We start from the raw sequence: 25129 nt of genomic DNA, 5'->3' as shown, positions 1-25129 counted from the left end.
AAAGGAGAGTGGAATGTATTTCTGAAATTACTCTCTTCCTCCTAAATATATTCAAGCGAGACTTACAGGAAAAGAAATAAAGCTTAGTTATTTCCTGTTCGCATCTTTGTCCTTTGAGAAAGAGAACAAAGAAATTTGACACTTCATATCTACACTCATCTTGAGCACCCATTCTTTGGCCTTTTAACTGGAGTACAGACTTGCATTAACAGTTAAGGAAATGGTCCCACATATAGAAAAATCAGAAGCTTTGATAAGTTGCTGCTATGGTGCACAAGTCATTAATGCTGATAAGCAAATGCCAGGAAATAAGGACAGTTATTAACACCATATCTTTACTTCTCTCAAAGTCCCAGGTCAGAGTAGATAAAAACGAGCTAATTATTTCTTCTCTCTCATGCAAGCAAGAAGCTTTGTCTTTTGAAGCTACTTGCTTGCGTAGTGAAATTTCTGTCTCAGTCCTGAAAGAATTATAGTTCAGCAGTGAAAATGCCAACGGTTCTAGGAAACAGGCCATGCAAAAAACCCTTCTAAACTGTCCAGTAACTTGATATAAGAAAAATCCTTTCCTTAGTCCAAATCTGTTGATGTAACCTCAAGCAAGACAGACCAGGGATCCAAAACAGTTCAACACCACTTGAAGAGGCAGTTCACCCTGAAAATATCTCATCTGGGCTGCAGCTCATCTGATTCCGGTGAATAGAACAGATACCCACTGGCCAAAGCAGCATGCCAGGCCCAAGGATTCCTGCATGGCATCTGCAAACACTAAGTGGAAGCCCTAAAACACAGGATCAATATGTTAAAACAAACAAACCAACCTGTGCAAACAGCCAGCAACAATAACTTGCGATTTCCCCTCTACCACCTAGAGCTGCTTTACCAGTGTTATTCCTTAAATTATTTCTTTCCCTTTTTTTCAGTGGGGATGGGGGCAGTGAGGAGAAGCAGGGAGAGAAAGAAGGAAGGCTGGAGGGAGAAGAAATAACAGAAAAAGTGTAATTCCATCAGCTCAGGTTTGAGGGTTTGTTTCCACTTTTAAACAAGTCAAACTTTAGTTATTAAAACAAAAGCCTGCTAATATTTTATGAAGTTATACCAACGTTTCCTTGTCTTTACTGACTGCATCTCCTCCCACTGCATCCTTGAGCCTCATGAACATTTTCTAGCACACTGAACTGGTGGCTGGTATCACGCAGCGCATGTAGTGTCCTCTAATCATCCTCTGCTGCCAATCCATGACCTTGCAATTTACAGCACATTACTCATCTGTAAATGAATGGCTCAGCATTTTGTGTAATTGGATTTCATCCACAAGGCAATCCAGGCATCTTCAGGAGGAGCACCACCTCCCCCATTCATGCCATCGTCAACGTTATGAATCTTGCTTACAGAAAGGCTACCTCAGCAACACCTGTATCATCTTTGTGATCCACTGTGGGGAGACTCTTGTTCCACAGGCCAGTTGATGCAAAGCAGCTCACAAACACAACATCCTTGCTAGCTCCTTGTCAAGCAGACATCTCGCACAGCCACACTGCCTAGCATCTGCAGCAGTCCTGGGAGAGGGATCTTTCTCAATAGGTCTTTGCATATACACTCCCAGAGGTCTCCAACAGACCACATTCTGCACCATACACCATGGCTGCTCCCACAGGGCACCTTCATGTAGGCCAAGTTACATTTTTTTAATTTGAGTAGCCCTGCAGGACAAAGCCAGTTTGCCAAACCCCTGTAGGGAGCAGTGCTTCCATTTCCAGCCTGCCAGCCCTGCATCCGGGTTAACTAGCACACTGCCACAAGCCTTCCACTAGATACCTACATCCAGGCAGCTGAAATTTTGGGGGTGATTCATCAACTACATTGACCTTAACATCACTAGCTCCTGTATGCTCTCCACGTTGCAGAAGTGGGGTTCACCTCCTGCTAGGAGATCTCTGCAGCTTCTTCCCCAGGGTCCCTGCTCTGAGAATATGGTGCCAAAAGGCAAAAGCCAGCTCTGCTTGGAGCCACCTCAGCTCTGTAGCTTCACTAGCTGGAGTTTCACAGGGCAAGAAAAGAGTGATATGACTCCCCGGCCTGAAAGCAGCACACACGCGTTCTCCCAGCACCACACCTAGGCTCCTGTGCTCTGCCAGGACTGAGCTGCTTGTGAATGGAGCTCACATATGCCTTTATCAATGGTGTGGTTAATTTGCAACCAGATCATCCACCCCAGGGCAACTGAGGATTAAATGTACAGCAAATAAAACAGATACTGCTAAAACTAAACATTAACTTACTGCTGCTTGACTATCTTGTTTTTAAGCCCCCCATATCCCTCATTAAGTAAGGAAAGAAGATGGTGCTAACAGCCAGGTGTTACTGACAACGTAAAGCACCATTTCGGTTTCAAACAGTATAACAGTATACACACAACATAAAACATTACCTCCACAAACTAGGAAGACTTTCAGAAATTTGGTATTCTTTTTTATCATTTATTGCTGGCTTCCTTACTTACTGATCACCCCTTTCCAAACGAGGGCAGTATTCATATTCCTGTTTTAACTGGGTTGGTTCAGATTGCTTTGCTCCTCAAGTCCTTCCTGGATCATCTGCTTTAACTCGGTTTCCAAAGAGATCTCAAAGGAGAATACATAACTAAGCTCCATTGGTATGAGCTGCAAGGTGAAGCAGCACTGACTGTGTAACACACTTCTGTCTTCAAAGGTTTGTAAACACACAGTCCTTTCTTCTTGTTAACAGCAGCCTCTGTAGGGCAAACTAACCCAATCATATGATACCATAGGCTTCATAATACACTGACCAACTGTCAATACACAAACTACCATACATCATACACCATACGGCACGTTCAAATAGTGCACAGAAGTGTGCAACTGGTTATTTAAACACAGGCTCTTGCTGCACTTCTCAGTTTCTCCACAACATTAATTGCTTTGTAAACATGTAATTATAACGCAAAGGCTAAGAAGATGGGCACGTGTGGTGTTTTCATTGCATGCTAATCAGATATAAGCAGCAGATAACAAAACAAAGGTATCAGAAGGTAGTATTTTAAAAGCTTCTAAACTATACCACCACACTGGCCAAGCAGTGGTACCCATTTTCAAATTACAGCTTATTGGACGACAATTACCTCAACACCACTGCAATTACTGCGGCTATCTTCATAGTTTGATCAGAAATAGCAGTGTGCTGTGCAGCTGAGTATTATTTGACAGGTTTTGCAACTATTAAAATGACCCAGAGAAATAATCAAAAATTCTCAAGGGACCAATTCCTCAAATTCAAACTGAAAGGACTGTCAAAATATCTGAACAGATTAAAGGACCATCATTAAATCAATGCTATCAACCCAGTAACCTACATTAGCAGACTGCAACCCTTTACAAGCCATTGCTCATTTATAATAGCACCTTTATTGCTGCTTCATGAACCCTGGAATTGGTTCATGGGCCCCTTATGTTCCTCTCCCTCACACTGTACCCAACCTTAATTAAAAAAGAGGGAAAATTGTTAGACACAACTGTCTTTACATCACAACTGCAAGCAACAAAATGAGAAGTCCAGCTAGGCTATGATTTTTAGCCATGGTCAGCCAAAAGTCAGGCAGGTGGTCTGCGTTGGTGTTCCCAACATTAAATTCCCTCAGAAGTTCACAGGTTCACAAGGAGCATTGCAGGAATGAGATAACCCCAAGCGTAGACAGAGTTGGGCTCAGAACAGCAGAGCAAGCAGTTGTTTGTATACATTACATTAATTGGTAACTAACCCAATTTGGCCAGCACGTGCAGATCTATAGCAGAAAGGGCAATTCAGGAGTAAAACGAGCTGCAGTGTGAGCAAAGACAGTTTATTAGCTGTCACCATGGAACTAGCCAGACAAGCAAGTGGGATTTCTGGCAGCACCACTTACTCTGGGATCAAGGTATTATTTCAGCTATTGACAGATTATTCAGTGAGGCATCCAAACAAAAGTCTGTTTCAAATAAAGTCTGACATTATAGAAGGACACACGCTGCCAGGCACTCCCAGGCAGAATTGCAATTACAGGCATTGCCTCCTTCACAGCTGGCACTCACAATCTATAATCATAATAAAAACTAGGACATTAAAAGAAGCATCCTGTATAGATCCGAAGGAAACGAATACAATAAAAATAGCTCTAAACTAGTTCCAGTGACCTGTGGACCACAAAACCCTCCAGCAATAAGACCTGCACCCTCCTCCATAGCAAAATAAGTCTGTGCCAGGCTGGTACCTTCAGTAAAAGAGGCATAACTTTGAAAATCAACCCCTCAGCCAGTTTGTCCAAAGCTTGTGCAGCTGGTCAGTCAGCAACTCATTGACTTGGTTCATCCCTTTAGTGCCTGATAAACCTGTAGTAAATATATGAGAAATATTTTGACCATGTAATACTAATCTGACCTTTCCCAAGGTGACTGTTGATGCCACCTCACAGAGTACCATAAAAGCTTTAAACAGGAAAAACACTTTTAGCAAGTTAACTCCTCCACTGCTGATAACATTCTCTACTTTGTCTTAGGGCTGAGAACCTTGGCGAAATTTTCACACAGGTGTCAAACTAGAATGTAGGACTGTTCTTAAGACAGAGAGATCTTCATGCCCGAGAATTCTCCACAATTGCTCCTGCTGGCCAGGGAGGGAAGGCACACAGAGCAGGAGGCGTTGGATGAGATGAGCTGCCAATTATGCAGATACCCACAGCTGCGGAAGAGAGCAGCAACTCAGCCCCAGGACCGCCTTCAATCCCTGTTCACCGATATGGACATGAACACTGGAGAACTCACAGGAAACCAAAGTTTATGTTCAACACAATAGTGAAACATCATCTGAACAGCTTGTACAAATCACATATGACTTAAGAGGAGGAAAAGGAATTAAGTTTCCAAAACAGGATTAGACACTAATGTGAAACTCCAAGATGCATTGACGAGCACAGGCCATCGCTGCTCCTGGTACAATCTAGCTCTTGTCGAGCTTTGCCTTCCCAGAATTTGGATGTGTGAGGAAGAGGTCAAGAATGACCCAATGAGGAGCTACTCTCCAGAACCTTCCCTGGTGCTGCACTAAGGCACAGTTTCTCCAAAACTTAAAATGTGTCCAGGATCTTGAGAAATCCTGTGTCTCCAGCATACTTCAGGGAACATGGAACATTTTCAATGCCAGACACTTTCCTGCTGCAGCAGGACACGCACAGGGCACTAGCCCTTAGCAGTCAACTGCCACTGTGCTTGGTATGTCCCACTCTGCTCCACGGACCTGCTGCTTCTGCTTCTGCTGCCATCTCTGCTGTCACCTCTCTGAAAGCAGTCTTGTTTATAGTATCTTCTGTGTGAAGTTTTGGAGGACACACAAGAAGGCAATTTACTATCAGAAAACAAACATTCAAAATTCTAATCCTGTCTAAGCCCGCCCCCCCAATAATGTCAAATAGTTTAAGGATTCCCTAAATGGAAATGCAACTAACAAGGCTCAAAGGTCATCTCAAAGGAAAACCGTATGCAACAAAAAAAATGGCCTGTTGATTCCACACACATTATTCCAGACTGCCTTGACTCCATTTAGGGCAAAGACAAAAACACAAGAAAAATGAAGTAGCTGGTCAAAGGGAATTTAAGGAGGTTTTTAACAATTCTTTTCAGTATCAGGAAAAAGGATTTAAAAACACCTCAGCTGTGGCTACTTAGCCAGCAGTACTAGATCTCTTGAACCTCTGAACACATCTCTGATGGCAGGCTTGACCCCATCTCATCCTGGGTAAAGTCACACAAAATACTCCTCTTGGGCTGCAGCGGAGTCTACGCTGACTGTGTGGCACCTCTTGGAGTTTTTCCACAAGACAACAACAGACTGGAGTTGCAAGCTGCAGCTTCAAAGCACTTTGGATAACATGAAATCTTAAGTTTTTCCTGATTATTTTCTCGTTTTCCTGACTGTAGGCAGTCAGGATAGCCACCGATCAGCAAGGTAACTGGAGGGAAATGAGACACAGCTATTGTGATACAGTAAATAAGGAAACTGTGCCTTTATAAACATACGTCACCTGTGTCTCATTCCTGTATGCACCGACACTTTGAATGTTACTGCCACAACAGAGACCACCTCAAGCTTTAAACTGTTTCCCTGTTAAAATCGCTACTTTGATGCCAAGTAATTATATCTTACATAATATGGCCTCTATCCAAACTAACAAAAGCTTTCTGAAGAAATAAACATGCCTTAAATTAGAGTTGCTTTAAGTAAACTTAAACTCTAAACCATACCAATCTCTCAGCTGTTTCAGATATGTGTTATGCCTTCATACCTTATTAAAAAAAACAAGTAAAATCATCTGCCAGCTGGTTCTTTGCACTAGGAACTACAACCATCATATGTGGCCATAACATGACTTTGAAAATTACGTACAGATGCGCCTATACTTTTAGTATTTTTAAGTTCTCTTGATAGCCTGCATTTACTATAGATAAAAAGCAAATCACAATCATTTCACAAATATCCTTCCCTTGAATTACTCAAAAAAGTACCTTAGAGTCAACATCAATTCAGCATAAGACTAGTGACATGCTTAAGCACACACAAGGCAAAAGGAAATCAAACTACTAAGGAAAATGGAATTACATCCTGCCAGACTAACAACTTGTCTGTTTGCAGAAAGATTGACTGTATAAAATATATGCTTTTTTTTTTTTTTTAACAAGGAAAACACTAACTCTAACACACGGTCTTCAGTGGCTGTGTAGTTCCCTGTCTGCTGACTACTTTCAGTACAGGATTACTTCCAGTACATTATTGGTAAGAAAACAGCTTACTTGTTACCACTTCTGCTGGTTAAAGAAAGAATTAAGAACACAGGACAACACCATAACCAAAAATAGTTCTGTCACTGTGACTGCAGGCTGCATACATCTTGCATCTCAGGCAATAGTAACATTATATAAACATTCAACAGTCATTTTTAGTCCTCCTACCTAAGGATTACAATCTGAGAGAGAGAGGCTGAAAGTTTTCTAGAGCATATAAAATTTAGGTTCAGTTAAGTGCTTTCTGCCCTGAACAGAGCCTCAGTAAAATAAACAAATTTCCATTAAATTTATGGATGCACCAACAATAACTCTTTTTGGCCAACAAGGAAAGATTAAAAAAGAGAAATGCCAGCAACCTATTCCTGAAGTCAAAACTAAATTCCTGTTCAAAATAAAATACAACAGTAGAGCTGCTCAGAATTTGGATCTTTTGAATAAAAAAATAATTCACATCTTGAATGTTGCTAAAATTATCACAGTAATCAATTCTCCCTTATCAGTCACTTCTCAAGGATCTTTTAAACGTTGGTTACTGTCTCACTAAATCTAAAAAGCTCCAGTCTTCATCCAGGACACTATTAAAGAAATCTCTCAGGTGAACCCAGTTACTTTTTCACCTTCAGAAAGGCTATTACAAGAATATTCAAAAAATTCAGTCTGGCAGGCTGATAGATCACTTTATCCCGTACAGTCTCACAGAAGATATTCGGTGTTATATGCAATGCCAGTTCATAGGTCTTGAAAAGACAAACTTTAGAATAACGCTATAGTTGTCATCATGTCAATTCAGAAGGCTATTTCATTCCTTATCCTAAGTGTGTGCATCGCGTTATCTGAAGCAAGAAGCAATGGTACTTCCGATGTTTAGTGAAGTTCTGAAAAAATGTCATTCCACATTCTCACATGGATGGCAAATATGTTAGAAAAGTTTCTGTAAAAAGGAGATTTCAGTACTGAAGCTCTTGCTCCAGTAAAAGTTTGAGACAGGAGACAGCATGAGAAAGCGTTATGGCAGATAAAAGCAATTCTAACTCTTCAGAGTAACACTTCACTACATGGCACCAATGATTTTCTCAGTCTCCACCTGCCAAAATAAATTTACTGCCATTTAAGGTTGTTAAAATTTTTCCCCGATTAATCATTACTTCACTGCAACATCTGTCCAAGATGACTGTTTTGCTAAAGCTGGTTAGCCCACTGCAGTACGTTATGCAACCGCAGGCCATGCCGACGCTCTGGCGTAACATTAGTCTGTGCCAGCCACAAAGGGAAGAGCAGCAAAAGGAGTGGGAGCTTTCAAGGGTGGAGTGTATCTAATAATCACAGGGCTGAAAAGCACCATCCCTCCCCGTGACACAATCAACCTGAATCCAGTGAAGCTGGACCACCACTGAGCAGACAGGATCCTGCTAAAAACATTTCCCTATCCAAAGAGTTATTCCCATTTTGACAGAAGGAATTTAAGCTGAGAAGAATGAACCCATTTAGGTTTTCTACAGGTCACCCTGTTGTTGAAGCCCTGAGGGAGCACTAAAGCATTGATAACAATCTCCTTTTAGAAGTAATAGCTATAAATATTAGGAGATAATTCTGTAAATTGTGGAACCCCAGAAGCAGCATCCTAACAAGGCTAATTTCATCCTGGAAATATATAGTTCACACTTTTATTTAGGCCCTAGCGTTTAGCTTCACCCATTTAATCCATAAGTAGAGACAACTGCTTCCCACTTAACCTTCTCATTAATTTCAAAGGCAGTTCTTTAAACATCTGTTTGATACACATACAGCAAAGATGACTGCTCCTGGCTCCAAACAAACTGTTTATAAAGGATGAGACCGGCCAGAGGACAAAGACGTTAGCAACAAAATGCTGGGGAATGGAAGAGAATGGGAAAGAATGTCCTGAGTAGACAAAAATATTGCAACTACAAATCTTAACTTCTTCTATTCCAGTTACGGGTTCAAGTTCATCACACCGGTATTTGAGAACTGCCACACAGGACAACTGCAGACGCTGCTATTGGTGGTAAGTGTTCTGGCAGGAAGGTCTTGCTTTGGATAAAGCACTAGGAACTTTTACCGTCCTTCTGGATGTTTCAGTAGATGATGCTCTCAGAAGAGATCACGATGCTAGTGGCTGTGGCACTGTTTTCTGTACCTGATCAGACCAGCTGCTTGCTCTCTGGGGACTCTCCACAGCACAGTTTCCAGATTAAGAGTGTTTTCCCCCAGTTCTCTCGTGCCCCATCCCATCAGCTTGGAGATCTGCACTTCTCCTGAGAAATGCAACTACACGGCAGTTCACCAATACAAAACCAGGTCCTTGCTGCAGCTGTAGTTTTGCAACAGTGAAACTTATCATTGAAATGGAGATTACCCAGGGACTATCTAGGAAATTAAAAACTGGGACTGGTGTGGCTCACACTAATTAAGCACCAATAGTCCCACAGGCTGCTGCATGCAGAAGTCTGAGGTCTACAGAAACCAGCCAAGAGGTAGAGTCAATGGCAGGAATAAAACGTTATTGCTTTCTGAAAGACGACCTTGGGCAATTTCCACTCCCAGTTGTCAAATCAAGGCAGATAGGAAGGCAGGTTAGCAGCAAAAACATTAACGGAGACACATTCCAACTTTACCTGGGGTTTTTTTTTGTCTTTAGGTGGACAAATGGGGGAAGAAAAAGCAAGCTCACAGATAAAGGCTACCAGTTAAAGTTCAGTGACTACTGGACAAAACATTAAGTAGCCTAAATAATACACATTGTAACAGCATGTCCTATTTTTGCTATAGGTGGATCTGGCAAATAATGAGTCATCTTTGGAGGAAATCCCAAACTGCTCTCCTAGCACAGTCATATCTGTAGATAGAAAAGAAGGAACTAAGTCCATAACAAAAAAAAGCCACCTCCACATTAACACTGGTGTTGGCCAAATCTGTCAGGGAATTGCTGGCTGGACAATTTTAAAGCAAATGTTGATTAAGATCACAGGATGGTTATATTTGGAGTAAGAGGAACAATCTCATATACTATCTTCACAAGTATGATCTAATAAATAAGTTTTCATGAGATCCCAAAATACATTTGGTAAGAAAGCAAGTCAAACCAAGACAAGTAGATGCTATCTACTTTATAAGAAGGTGATTTATTATTACTATTTCAACTTCGTCTCTATGATGTAATTCAAGGCAAATCTAGCAAGAAGAATCCAAGCCACATGAAGAATAGCTAGTTACACTCTGCAAACGTGAAATGCAAAAGCAAAAGAGTGACAAACACTGCAGTGGGATCCAGAAGCACCAGAAAATTATTAATAGCATGCATACTTACAGAACATAACAGCTAAGCAAAGATTTTGCACCAGGGTAACATGAGTGCTGCTTCTGTGGCTTCCAGAGGGTCAAGTGCTGGCTCAACAGCCAGGCCCTTAAGAACATTTCTGAAGACTGACATGTAAAGTAACTAAGCTAGAAAGAAAAAATTAATACAAATATGCTCAGAAAAGAGAGTTTCCATTGACACCTTCTACGAGCTCTCTGATGGGGCAGGCAGGAGCAGGGGGGTGTCAGTGAGCAGGTGGTGGGAATTGAGTGCTGAGGAAGGGGTAAGGGAGGAAGGAGGTCTGCCACCCCAAGTAAGCAAGAGTCCCAGGACCCCCAGCATCACCTTGCGCCACTGGTTCCCACCCTGGAAGGCTCCTGGGGATCCTGAGCAGAGAAGCAACAGATCCTTCTTCCAGCCAAATCAGTTCCCAGGCATTAGAACCCGCACCTGAAAGCGCCTAACGGCGGGGACATCTGCACTGAAAGCCCTCAGTTCTTGCATCACATTAAAAGTTCCTGTGAAAGTGAATTCTGACATGACCTGCTCCACAAAATCCTTCTGTTGCTGATACCTTCTCTGTATTGACACAAACTTTCTGTGAGACTGAAAACTACTCCACTCTTCCACTCTGAGTGAAAGATGTAATTTCAAAGGCAAAATGCAAAAACTCTATGGCAGGACAAGTTAATACCAGACAACCCAAGAGGTCGGTGGCAGTGACAGCAGCACTGAGCAGGGAGGTAAACACAAGGCAAGATTACAGACTGAGAAATATATTCACTGCTGGCACTTGTGATTTATTCCATGGGTCTCATGATAACTATTGTTTTTCTTAAAATACATCCTGCTAGAGTAAATGAATACAACCATCTTCACCCTTAAGAGAAGTTTTTAGCTTTCATCACTGTGAAGAAAAGTTTGAAAGCAACAACAGCACATCCCAAAGGCTTAATGTCAGAAAGCAGAAAACAAAATCAGTGAATGGTTGAATTTGTCAGTGCTGCTCACTCACCACTTACACACAGTGAGTGTCCTAACTGACAGATGGAAAGTTTGTACATGATGTGGGATAGGATGTTTTTTCATGTTATTTCCTCCCCACATTAAAAAAAAGGGGGACTATTCGGCACTCAGCACTGGAGCGTACAGAGTGCCAAAACCCAGGTCAAAACTACAAAGGAATTGCTGTCTTCAGTGATAGGAATTTTTAGTTTGCAAAATATCCATTGCACTCTATTACTCAGAGAATGATAAAATGAGAGTATCAAAGGCTCCTACTATTCATGTGGACACCCAGTGATGACCAGATGGGTGGGCACAATTGTGCAATTTTCCTGCATGCTGTTACACAGCAAATTACTTGGGATCTGGCCATAAGTGCTATCAGCTTCTACATCAAATGCCTCATTAAGATAAACAGAGGCTGCTCATTTATCTTAAACTATTTTGGCCTAAGACAAGCCAATACATTTACATATGAAAGGTTAGAGGGTTGGGGTTTTTTCCTCCCCTGAAAGCTTTCCAGATTGGTTATGGGGCTTACCATGCTAATTAAGACAGTTGAGAATTTGGCACTTAAGGTGAAAAATACTTTGACACTGCACAAACGATGTGAAAGTGGTGTGGGAATTACTACTAGCACAAGACTTCTGATACATAACTCACATCAAGGTATGGAGGAGCCTTCAAAAAGGCAGCAAAAGTGTCTTGATAAAAATAACCCACAATAGTAATCCTGACTACTTAAATGTTTGACCTCTCCAAAGTCTTCCCACACCCCTAGTACAACATAAACCAGACCTACTGACCAAGCCAGTCTTTCTGTAAAAGTCTGTTAATTTGTTCCATCCTGCAATTTATTTTGGTTTAAGTGTACATTAGTAAATGTAACCCTAGCAAATTTTTCCTTTAATTTAGTCAAGGCACTACAAAATGTCTTCAAAATTCACAATGTTTACTGTATTTAACTTATGTTAAATTTTTCTAGGTACAAGGACAATACAGGAAAGGCAGAAGGTTAAAATGTCGTACCAGATGGATTTTAACATTTTAAAAGATTATGACCCAATTCAACAGCTTCCATGATTCAACTACGTTTGCTACACAATACATTTTTACTGCTCCCAAGCTAGTTTGTACAATAAAACAAGTCAAATTCCTCTGATGTGTCTGTCTGTACAGGGCCTACTCACTAACTTTAGTAAACAGCATCTTAGTAAAGAAGCTGAATTGCCAGTGACGAATCAACTATGGAAAAAACTCCCAGGAGGAGACCAAGATCAACTACAGAGTTTTCTCCCCAAATTCAGTAGCAACAAATCTGGGCTGACTTCTGAAGTTAATCATGGCCTATGGTTTGTGACCAGAGCCCCAAAACAATGTCATCACCTCAGAGGAGTCATGGGAACATGAAGATCTATCTGCTCTAAGCCAGCTGCTTCAATTGTTCCTTCATACAGCGAGTGGCAGGTGCCACCTTGGCTCCTCGATGAGAGGATCAAAGATCCAGAAACCAAACAGAAAAGCAGGGAAAAAATAATCAGGCATTCTTCAAGTAACTGAAAACGTTGAAATTTACATTGCTCCTTGTTTCCTGCAGGATGGGGGATGATACACATAGCATCTTTTAAAAGACGAGTGTCCACCATCACGCTTTCCTGGCTTTCATACCTCTACCTCCCAGCTGGAAGTCTAGCACCCTCTGCTCCTCCAGGCAGGAGCGCTCAGCATCCAAACCCCACAACACCCACCGCTTCAGGCATTTGGGGTGACTGACTGGCACCAGCCACTCCTCCACTACCTTCAGGAATGGAGTGACAGTACCTAAAAAGAAAGAAGGCAGCCAAAATGTTTTGGTTAAAACAGACTCATTTTGACAATAAGCAGCCCCCCTTTAAGTCTCCAAAAATGTAAGCCCTTAATGGAAAACATATTTTCTATCAACTAATCAGAAAAATTTAAGCAAAATATTCCCAATTATTTCACAATTGTTCAACTTGCCTTCAGTTTCCTATCAAGTCTAGCTTGTATAGTTTTATATGAGGTTTAAAAAGGTTTACACGTATCTACTTTTTCTTGGCGTTTCCTCAAAGGGGTTTAAGTTCAGTATAACTAATAAAGACTCAGAGAATTAGCTGCCAGAGACTGGAGATGTCTAGCTCAGGAATGTCTGCATCCTTGAAAGCCAGGATGCAGTACGGCCCAAAAAACAAGTTAAGAACAAACAAAGACAAGATTTCTATTGTTTGTTTTGCTAGAGACATAAATGCTACATTTAATAGGAAAAAAAAAGGGAAACAAATATACTCCTTTTTATATACTGATGCCTGCAGGCATATACAAACGTTGTTAGTGTTCTCTTCACCTAAAAGAGGTCAGTACATAAACCACATAAAGCAAAGTTACTTTCTGACTGTGACACAGACGAAACTCAAAAAAGGAAACACTTTATTGTCAAGAAGCATTGTCCACAAAGTTATACATCTAACCCTCAGTCTTATTTTAGAAAGTCTCCCTGGTAATTTGCCGTGCTTTTGAAAAGCAAGTAATATGTTTTGAATTATAAGAGGTTACAGGGACATTTTTGTGGTAAATTTGGACTTTCATTTGCAAAAAAAAAAAACCCCTCAGTGCTACAGAAATCCTTTCGGAAATAACATTTTTTTGTCATTGCTAAGCACTTTTCAACAAAGTTTAATAGCTACTGTTCCAAGGAGCTGTTTACATCCAGCTTTAATGAATACTGGGGTACTTATGTCCCTCCAAGCAAAAGGAAAAGCAGCAGGGCATCTTTCCGATATTTTGAGAAGCAAACAAAACAGAGTATATTCTCCACAGTATGCAGGGGCAACAATTTTTCTAAGCAAATTCACTTAAAGACTTCTGGTGCTCAGGGTATGGTATTCTGGGATTTTTCTGGAGGCCTAAACTGTACCTCTTTGAGTCTTCTTTCATTCATTCCCCTGGTCTTTACACCCAGGATCAAGAAGGAACAAAACACCAAATAAGCTGGTCTTAAGTGGAAGGCACTATTTCTAGCCTTGGAAGTTTATAAATTCGATATACAGTTGCTTTATAAACAGTGCATGGGAAAAGAGGCCTTCAAACAATGGTAGCTGGATTTTTCCTTTGAAGGTGAAACTTACTTTATCATTCATTCTTGTAAAAAAAATAACCTATTTAGTTGAAGTTTAGCAATATGAATAAAAGCAAAAGTTTTACTGTAAACATCTAAAAGATGTCTAGCTACATGAAAGCTTCATTGTGCTCTTGATAACCATGATGTAAAGGCTTTTACAATCACCAGAGTTTTTGCAGGCTGACATGCCAGATTTTACCACCTCAATATATCGCAGAAGAGCTCTCCCGAAAGAAAGCCATGCTGTTCATACAGTGGAAAAAGAGAATTTTCTGTTTTAGTTTGTTTTTCTTTGCTATTCATCGTGAGACAGCCTTTGCTGCCATCCAGTAAGCTGTTAAAATATGGGTTCTCATTACTCTTTGGCCGTTCTGCTTCCTGGACAGAACAATGTAGAAAATTGCTCAAGCCCCCTTTAGTTTCCCTACTGTGAGTTTGTCCTGGCCACCATAAATAAAACCCAGTACAATGATGAAGGTGCTGACCAGTCTGATGTTTATAATGGAAGCCAGATATTAAAAGGGAACCTTTTCAGAAAGCTTCAGCTGGTGCCCCAAAGTATAATCCATTTGAGGGGTAGCAATGGACATCTGCTCTACATCAGGACAAGACTGAAAACCTTTTCATCAGGAGCCCCATAAGAAGACTTATTCAAAGGTCATCAGAAGTCCTGGTGAAACACCACTTAAGTTGGCTTGATCTGTGTAAAAGCATGCAAGAGTGCATGTGTACAGGCGCAAGCACAAAAATACAAACTTAAAACATTATGTTTGGAGATGGAGTTAGACACACTACCCTAACTAAACACTCACCTCTTGCAGCATATCATATACCACATATTGCACAGAGTCCTGCCACAAATCTCTGATTTTTCTTTCTCAGGAAGATGTAGCGAGCCTTCAGGCTTCGCAAACTAAGTTACATCAACCTTAAATGGGAACAGATCATGACACTACAAGCAAATTATTCTCTACCTGAACAACCTCAGAGAGGATAGCGTCAGGCCAGGCTCTGTCCAGGCCCAAGAGAAAATGAACTCCAATGGGCACAGATCCAGTATGGAACCAGGAAACTACTTGAACAGATCAACACGATAATCAGCGGTTACAGCATACCAAACCTCCTACCATGACAAAGTTTGTGTAGGCTTCATAAATTAGACATTTAAGGAGGAGGCAGTGTCTTTGTTGAAATTTATAAGGCGTTTCTTCCATGCCAAAAGGAGCAACAGAGGGAAAAGTACACGAATGCTCGTCAGCAAGTTCTCAGACAGACATGTTAACAGATCAGTGCTGTGGGAGAAACTGATAAACATTGGAAGGAGATAAGCTGTGTTTCTGAGGTCGAACAGGAAAGAGGCAAAGAGATAGGTGAAGCAGATAAAACAGAAAGCAAAAACAATCTCTACAGATAACTTGGAACAAGCATATGTGGGAAATCGGGGTTTGCCAAGGCGTAAGACAAGGAGTGAGCACAAAAATCAGTGTGAAGTTGACTCTAGGCAAGAGCTTCAGCTCTGCGTATAGCTCAGGCTTGGGTCTGATATACTATAGGGGAAATAACAAGATTTGACTTTGAATGCAAAGGCCTAGAAAGGACCAAGTCAGATGGTGCAGGCAGAACAAGTGAATTGCTGTCCAGAAGAGTTCACTCGCTCCAGTGCAAGGGAACTCCAGCTGACTCACTGGGCAATGCTGAAAAGATCAGCGCCAAGATCAGAGAAGACATCTCCACCATTGGGAGAGCTGAAGGCAGCTCATGAACAGACATTTCAGCAACGGGCAAAGTTGGGCAGAGGTGTCCATCTGTATAAAGAAGGTACTGAAAACAAGAGGAGAGAGAGGAGTCACCAGGGACAACCAAGAAGATACTACAATTATAAAAATATAGGAAGTCAGCAAGAGGAGAAAGGAAGGGTCAGGTGGGACAACACTTTTTGGAGGGACAGTGAGAGCCAAGACCTGACACCCTGGAGTACAGCAAGAAACAACCAAGGATGAGAATGACATCATGGCAGGTAAGTGGCTGTCTAGAGACCACATAACTGGTTTAATGCCATATTTTCACCCAACGTTCCATTTTTCTGGAAAGAATGCTCTGGATCAGACCAGCCCAACAGTCGCACACTAACTGTTCTCTGAAGTTTCATGTATCTCAAGGCTGGCAAGTCAAAGCAAGCAAATGGCAGCAACAGAGCAGGCCGCTGCCAACTTCTACATCGAAAAGGGATGGCTACTGACATCACAGCAACCAGAAACCGTTTGCTGCAAAATGCTTCAACAGACAGGTAAATAGGACAGAACGCAATAGCGGTGACACACAAATATTCCAACACTGTTCAAGGAGAAAATATAAAGTCTGCACAGAAAAAATGCTCTGAAATTAGGGGGGGGACAGAATGGAAAGTACCATCACCATCAAGAGTTAAAGCAAGAACAGACATGTTATGCCCCAGCACTAGTCACACTTCTACTGATGAGCCTGAGAAGAAGTAGAGCACTGCAAGACCATCTATGATGACGGGGGTGGGTCCTCTGTCTTACCATTAACGACTGTTTTATTGAAAAGGTCTTTACATGATATCCCCCTCCTCCTACCTCAGCTTCTCATCCCTGGGATCTGACAGTATGTTATCTGCTGTCTATCTAAAGCACCACTCACAAACAGAACCGGTCCACTGTCAGCTTGCAGCAGCTGAGCCCCACGCAGACCAGGTGAGAAGAACACTAGCTGTAACAAATCCCACAAACGAGAAAAACCTCATTCCTAGCAAAAGATAGAGGTTATCTGAGGAACAGTTTAATGGTTTAGATTTGAGGAAAGTAAGTCTTTTCAACGGGTTAAATCTATCCAACGCCCCTTGTTCACTCCCAAAGACAGAACAGCCTCACACCCAAGCTGTTCTCTTTAGCATTTCAAAGCACCACAATGAAAACTTACTTCCCCTCCTGGTCTAACAGAGACAGAAACATCAGTACATGATAGCAGTAGTGTGAGCTGAGATCTCATCGGATCTAACCGAAAAGCCCTGAAAGAAACAGAAATCTTCATCTAGAAATTGTATTTCTGCTTCTGAGAACTGGAAATGAGCATTTGCTACAAAGGGGCACACAGCTCCCTTATTTAATTAACACTTAGAGGCAAACCTGTGTTCACACATATGCTTTCTTTTTCCCCCCTCAGAATTTCTTCATTCCATAAAAAGATGCAATCATGACCCAGGGACTGAGAAAGAAGAGTGATGATGTAACAATCAAATATCTGAAGGAGAAATTTTCAGGTAGTGTAAAAGCTTGCCCAGCCCGAAAGGAATGCAAGAAATCGGTGGAACAGCAGATCAGTAAAACCATCTAAAGAGGTAGAATTTTGACGAGAAGTCAGTACAAAGGACTCTTGACTAAAGGAGACCACGAGACTCATTGGAAATATTAGCTAATATTTACCGTAAAAATTTGGCAGATCTTGAAGTCAACATTCAGCTAGTGAAATTCAGAAGGTGATGATAAGATGATACAGGTTATAGAAGCCATCTTAAGCGTGCGGTAGTCAAAAACAAGAACAGGATTCTACTTTACAGTATCACAAACAGATGCACCGCCCGCTCTGAGGATCTCCAGGACCCATATTACTTCCTCAGAATCTACAAAATAATTGCAGAGAAGAGGCAAGGATGAAAGCAAAAAGGCTGCTGGGGAATTCCTAAATTACCAGCTGACTTTTTGTAGATATACTTTGTGTAAACAGCAGAAAAAAATAATTTATTAAAAAAAGATGAAATAAAGAGCATCTCCCATTGAGCTAATTCACAATAGTTCTAGTTACAAAACTGATTCTGTAGGGCTTTTTCTTCACACCTGACGCTATATGACATGAATGTCCCTCCCCAGCTTGCTGCTAGCTAGTTACCTACAATTAAATTTTGTTATCTGTGCTCTGACAAGTACCATAAATGCAGCTTGGCGTCAGCTGGCAAGCCAGGACCAGGAGGTCTGGTGCACAGCATTACCAGCGTAAGAATTTAAAACTGTAAGGTACCCTGAAAGACTAATCTCATTCATAAATCTGACCTCGTATATTATTCAACACCCATGTGTTAAAATTATTAAACGCTACCTCACCCACACAGCTATAAAAAGACTACTGTAAACTTTCACTCTGAGAAAAGAAGGTATTCATAAGTCAGGGGAGGACAGATGTGTAAAAGAAGATTCAGTGAAACTATAAAAATTTCAGAACATATGGAGGCAAAACAAATTCCACACAGGACATCATCTCATTCAATGCTTTGTTCATCCAAAAGCTGTCAGGAAACACTGAGCCCACCTGTAGCAGTTATTGGTTTCTGTAAACTGAATGTTAAGTCCCTGCAGAAATCAGAAAGCTGGCCTTGATCCTCCCTTTTGCTACCTGTCTAGTTAGGATTTGTTTTTTAAGTGAGATCGATAGCCTCTTCCACCTACGAAGATCAAGCTGGACCCAGTCCAAGCTTGTAAGTCAAATTTTGCTGGACTAAGGGGAATTTTCATTCCATTCATTCCAAATTCTGACACAACAGCTCTTGCAAGCTGAGCAGTTCTGAAGAAGCCAAGAAGAGCTGACAAGACTTAACTGCTGACCATCCAAGCAGCAGTGAGGAGTGTCCTGCAACATCTGTGGTGACAGGCACCCCTCTCCGGGAAGAAAGCAGACTCTTCCCAGCAGCTTTTTAATTCAAAACCACATGAACAATTCAAATATTCATAACTTTTAAAATGAGGAAATTAAAATGGCTTAAAGGCATGAAAAGCTTGTTCATTAAGCATGAAAATTTCATTACCAAAAGCACGAATGAAACCAAGCACTCACATAATATTTCCTTTGCTAGGATTAAAGATACTTTACTACCTAGCATGAAGCCAAACCTCTCCCACCACAACTTCAACCAAAAATATGAATAAGATGGTGCTTGAAAGATAAGAAAGCCAGTGTAAAAACTCCAATACAGTACAGACAGCACCCCTTTGCTCCAACACTAAGTAAGATTAAGTCAATGGAAGAGCAGAAAGGGTGCTATACAGATGAAGAATCAAATGCTATCAATGATCCACATCCCTACTGAGAAAAAATTGTTCCTAACGTATTTATGGGGACTCTGATCCACTGAAGACGGTAACAAAACAAAGTGTTTGGTCAACCCCAGAACTTAGATGTTTTGCCAGACCTGTTGAGGACAGATAAAAGGAAAATAACCCAGTCTCCAGATCTAGAGGATACTAAATGGCAGAACAAGAGTTTGGCCTTTCAGAACTGTGGGGTGAGTGAACATCTGTGTACTTATACAAAAAAAATGCCCTTTTATATCACCTACTGAAAGGGGCTGCTAACAACTGCGTTATAGCTTCTTTTCAGATCACTCAGGCAATTATGAAGTCTATACATTTTCAGCACCATCTTCAGCTTCTTGTATCCAAAACTGGCTTTTTTGCAGGAGCATGCTGTAAACCTAAGAGGCTAACAGCTATTCACACCAGTCACCCAAAACACAGACCTGATCATTGTTAAGACTGACAGATACTACAGACTCAACCCACCACATCATCTGGAAGAAAAAGATGTCTTTTTGAGACGTCCGAAAGGTATAGCCTACACACAACTGTCTCAAGAAAATCCCTTCAAAATATCCTTCTTCAGCATTTGAAGCCAAATTCCCTGTTTCAGTTTGCTACAACCTTTTTATAGGACTACAGCCTATGCCTCACCCTTGCCTGCACAGCAAACACTTGCCTCAGCAGCAAACACTTAGAGAAAATTCTCAGAGTAGAACCAGATTTTCTTTATAGATTCTTGATACCAAAAATATTATTAATCATAACAAATATGATCTATCTTTCAAAAGTATCTGCAATAAATACAAATTTAGAACTGTTGCCTTAATTTAGGATAGCTTTGAAAATGCTGGGGTTTGCACTGTAAGAAATAGTTGAGAAAGAGTAGAAGAAACACTTTTGCATATTTTTAACTAAATGCAGAACTGTGTTTTTATTAAGTGTTCCTTTAGGAGGTCAGAAATCACAACGCGTGGAGGAAGACAACTGCAAGGACTATTAAACTGTAGCTCTTCGCACCACTTCCTCAGTCAGGCAGGCTGGGATGACCAGGTACTACCTGAGCAGCAAGTGCAGCCTTCCACATCAGCTTTCATGCTGGAACTAGTTAAAAAAAGAGGAAAACAATCCAAAATTCATTTTATGATCATTACACCTTACCAGGTGCCTTCACCATCTTCCTTTCACACATCCTTGAATTCTTTAATAACCGCAACAAAGATCTATTATGTTCCCAGGAGGTGATTTGCACAATGCTTACTGACAAATGAGCAACTCGCTAGAAATCAGGAAAAGATGAGTCAAGTAGCACCTGCTCACAAATTAGATGTGAGAACAGAAAGACCTTGAGCACACAGCTCATATGGGACTACCCCAAAGGCTACCATGCTGCTGCGTTATATAATTGTCTGCTTTTTTTTCCCCTGCATTTCATTGTGGCTTTCCACTTACAGCCCTCAGCTGAGATTCAGAGGCGTTCAGTTTATCTGTTGAGCACCCACATCATCTCACCGCCTGGCACAGAGGGGATCACGTCTTACTCTCCTGCAAAGCATTTGAGACCTTGTGAGGAGTAGCTAGTCTGAAGTTACTCCTGAAATAATCACTAAGACTGCAGAACAGGTAATTCAAGAAATCAAGCTACCTCTTCGCATGCCATAGATACCATTTTTAAAGCTCTGAGTTTTGATTTGTTTATCAAGATAAATGCTAGTTGTACAGGATAGCACTATGAGTGGTCTTTGCAGGATAACACAAAAAAATCACATATAACCAGAAAAATAACCTTCTTGTCCTCTTCCTTACAAGGAAGTAACTTAAAAATTACAACTTTCATCACTTGAAATTCGCATTACGGTGTGATGCAAAATGAGGTGGTGCACAGTTTTGTGTTTCTCTTACTCAAAAGTTCATATCACAAGTTTCACCTATGCTACAATTTCTGCAAAACATTAGCAACTTCTGCAAGACCCCTGCTCCCTTTCCACAAGCACCGTCTCACTCCACCTGCTGTGGAATTGTCACGGTCACCATAAGTCAAAACCCCCCACTGGAATGAAAGTGTTTTAACAAGTCCAGAGCAGGACATTCTCCCTTAGATTACAGGCAGGTAACACTCAGACTACAGCTAAATACTAGCCCTTGAATGCCAGTGTGAGGACCCAAGAACCATTTGATATTGAAAAGATTCCCTGTTTTAAGAAGCCTTTAGATTAATCTTACATCCTCTGATAGGAATTGAAATGCCAACTACTACTGCAGTAATCAACCTGCCCATAAAGGTCAACAGAGAACTGATTAAAGGGAATGCCAGACTATCCGCTCAAGCGCAAATTGCTCAAATATGGCTGTTTATAATAATTCATACTTAGGACCACTTAAGGAACAATTCTCTGTTAAAGCTTTGGAGGTTTTCTATAAAGAAACAAAGCTAGCTACTGAGTGCACACTAATTGTTCCAATAGTCCTGCCTTTTTTTTTTTAATTATTCTGATGACTAAGAATCACAACAGACACTGGTATGAAGCCCACTCAGAACTAAAGAATTCAAGGACCAGATGACTTTTTTTTACAATTAATGTGTAACATGCAGTGACTGCTGAGGGTCCACATGAAATGGCCAGTTTATTAAGTAGTTGTAAGACATGGCCATGAAAAAATACTAACACTATGATATCCTCACTGAATCACTACATGAACCTACACACAACAGGGCACGAAGTGTAGGGATTGGGAAATGAGTAGAAAATTTCACATTGCATCCATCCACCTACCCAGGCAGGTACTCACATCAACAAAAAAATCAGCCACACTAATCCAGCCCATGTCAATACCACTAAATTCTAATATTAAAGTAATGAAAAGTGCAACTTCACCATTTCTCTTTTTCCCACTAGAGACATCCTTGGGGAAATATCCTTGCATGCACCGAAACTGGTATGATTTCAATTCCACCCACATCTGGGCTCACTTGGGAACTAAATCCAGCACAACCCGTCTTGGGTCAGCCAGTGACCCTGAACAAAAATAGCTCTGGCAGAAAGCTGGATTTATGGAATAGGGTGGAGCCCATCCAAGTGTAAACTGAACAAACTTGAAGTTAACGATGGAGAAGCAACAATTTCTCCATTCTGTTCTGTGTATGACAAGCACAAAGGTGACTCGTGCCATCTACGCAAGGTGACAAAACACAAAGTGACACAATCAACCCTAGAACAGGTCAGAATCCTGGGTGTAATTTGGCTCTGACACAATTTAAAATGTGTCGTCAGCAGTAAGAGTTAATTACCATCTCCAAAGCAGTAAAAATAAGAGAAGCAAATGTTGCTTGAGAACTGTAATAATACCAGCAGCGCAGCTGGGTCAGCATGCCAGGGCCACAGCTTTACCAGCAGCATCAAACAGGGCTTAGCAGAGTTTAGCAATTTTACTGAAAACCCACACTTTTGGTAAATTCAGATTAGCTTTCCCTAATGTCCCAGTGCAAACAAGCCTGAAGTCAGGAGATGATAGCACGGAAGGTAGAAAAATTAACAGTATTGAATTGTTTTAACACAAGATTATTTTGCCCACAGCAGACACAAGACAACCTTGAAGTGCAAGCAGAACTCTGCCTGCAAACTCCAGATTACGGCCAAAGTAATGCACGCATTCTCATGCAAAAGAAACCAGAATTTGAACTGGTGTCACAAGGAAAAGCCTGATTTTGAGTACCAATGACCAAGGTATTGGAGTTAAAGGGACACTTGATGCTGTGTTAGACACAGCAGGGATGTCCAGACAACATCCTTAGGCACAATCGGCATGCAACAGGACAGAAGAAAAAATATAAAAATAATCAAACTACATATCAATTGTAAGGATCCAGAATTGCTAGCTTGTTCTACTCATCCTCTTTCATACAAAATTAGCAAAGTCTACCAGTGCAAGGCACCTCTCAATTAATTAATTTGATTCCTAAATGCAACCAACATGCTATGTTGATTTTTAAGTTATCTAACAATCCATTTCCAATTCTAGCACACGTTAACCAAAGAATAAAACCCCCAAGAACAAACTATTACATGCAAGCTTCCTGCTAATTACAATTACTTTGTTTGTAAGCCCTTTGTAATACAATTAGGGTGTCGTGGCATGCACAAATGAGAAACAAATTTAAGCTTTTAGAGGCACTGCAAAATTTATTTAAATCTGACATTTCCTCAGGTTCAAAGCTCCACTGTTCACATTATGTCTTTCTTAGTATTTAAACACAAATGCCCTCTCTGCCCAAATAGAAATCCAAAATATAAATGAAAAAATGGTATCAAATACACTGGTTGTTATTATATCTCACACTCCCAGGATCTGAGCCCTGACCTTGCAGCACCACAGAAAACAGGTACACCCGGGTAGCCAGTTGTGTAGCACAAAGGTTCCCAGGCGCTCAGCAGCTGATGCAGCCAGACCTCAAAATCTACAGATTTCATCCATAGGAGACATCACAATTGCCTGAAAGAGCTCAGTTTTCTCCTTCCTCAGTAGTTTTATGCCAGCTGAGGAAGCTTAGCCCACCTCTTTTCCCTCGATTATTGCCAGAGCCTCTCTCAGGTGCGTCTAACAACTACACGGGCCTGCCAAGTTATTGATTTCAACCATCTCCAGAATGCAAGTGGCAGGAGAGGAACAGTCAGTAAAGCCCAAGCAAAACTGGGGGGCAGGGGGGAGTGGCAGCCAATAAGTCACATTTTTATCCTAAAGACCTCCCTTTGGTAATTATCAAATCCTTGCACAAGCAGGGGCATAAGAGTTTATCAGGAAGAGCTCACATGAATCTTTTATAATGGAAAGTGAAAGACAGCCGCAGACTTAGGGTCCCCACCGGCTGTTCTCTCTATCAGTGCTGCTCAGGATTTAGCTGTACTTCAGAGGAGATGGGAGTGAAAATGCAGATCTTCCCGAAGCCCACTGCGTCTAGAAGGGAAATAAAACCATAAAGATCATGAAACGTTAATGCAGCGAGTCTGCACCGGTGAACGGCTGTAATGCTCCTATGGGGCTGGAGCAACCTTGGACTTGGTGACTTTTATTGCTGGGGTTTTTTTCCGTCTCAACTTTGCACGCATGTCAGCATAAGCGAGATACCTGTTAGAGGGGAGGCGTACAAGGTGGAGACTGAAGCAGATGAGGTCTGATGAGCCAGAGGAGAAAGAGGTTTTCCAAAGGGCGGCAGAAAGCCCCCACGGACCCAAAGGCAGGGCTTTGGTGCTCCCTGCCTGCACCCTGGGCACCCTCATACTCACTTGGCTCTCCCAAGTATCCCCATCTCATAGAAAATTCCCCAATTCTGTGCTGGGTTTGCTCCTCTGTGGAGCTCTGTCACCTCACAGGGGCAGGGGCCAAGGCAAGGCAGGCGGAGGGGCCGCTGCCCGCGACACCTCCCTCAGCGCCGGGCCGGTTCAGCTCACTAAACCGGCACAGCACAGCCCCCTCCCCACTCCCGGTAGCCAAACTGAGGCGGGGGGGGGGTGGTGGAGAAGCGGGAGGACGAGGCCTCACAACCCCTCACACACCCTAAAGCGGCGGGGGGGGGGAGACGGGATGGCGGAGGTGTTGGTTCTACCGCCTTTCCCGCTCCCTCACACCGGCCCGTTCCCCGCCGCCCTCCCCACCCAGCGCTCACCGCAGACGGAGGTTAGCCATGAACTCGGGCATGGTGACGGCGTCCATCAGCACGAAGTCCGCTTTGCCGAACTCTAAGCTCTCCTGCTCC

The 25129-nt window shown here is 41.8% G+C and overlaps 1 protein-coding gene across 1 annotated transcript in view; it reads right to left on the bottom strand.

Annotated features, from left to right (window-relative positions):
* MYO1D (myosin ID) overlaps positions 1-25086 on the bottom strand; it is a 158867-nt gene extending 133781 nt beyond the window's left edge. Inside the window, exon 1 of the mRNA XM_010561329.1 lies at positions 25040-25086. Coding sequence (XP_010559631.1) covers positions 25040-25086 — 47 coding nt within the window. The remainder of the gene's footprint in view (positions 1-25039) is intronic.
* Between the last annotated feature and the right edge of the window lie 43 nt (positions 25087-25129).

The sequence above is a fragment of the Haliaeetus leucocephalus genome, unplaced genomic scaffold, assembly GCF_000737465.1.
Source record: "Haliaeetus leucocephalus isolate CR32 unplaced genomic scaffold, Haliaeetus_leucocephalus-4.0 Scaffold144, whole genome shotgun sequence".
Lineage (NCBI taxonomy): Eukaryota > Metazoa > Chordata > Aves > Accipitriformes > Accipitridae > Haliaeetus > Haliaeetus leucocephalus.
The sequence above is the reverse complement of the archived record's forward strand: the minus strand, read 5'-3'. Positions and strand labels throughout refer to the sequence as shown.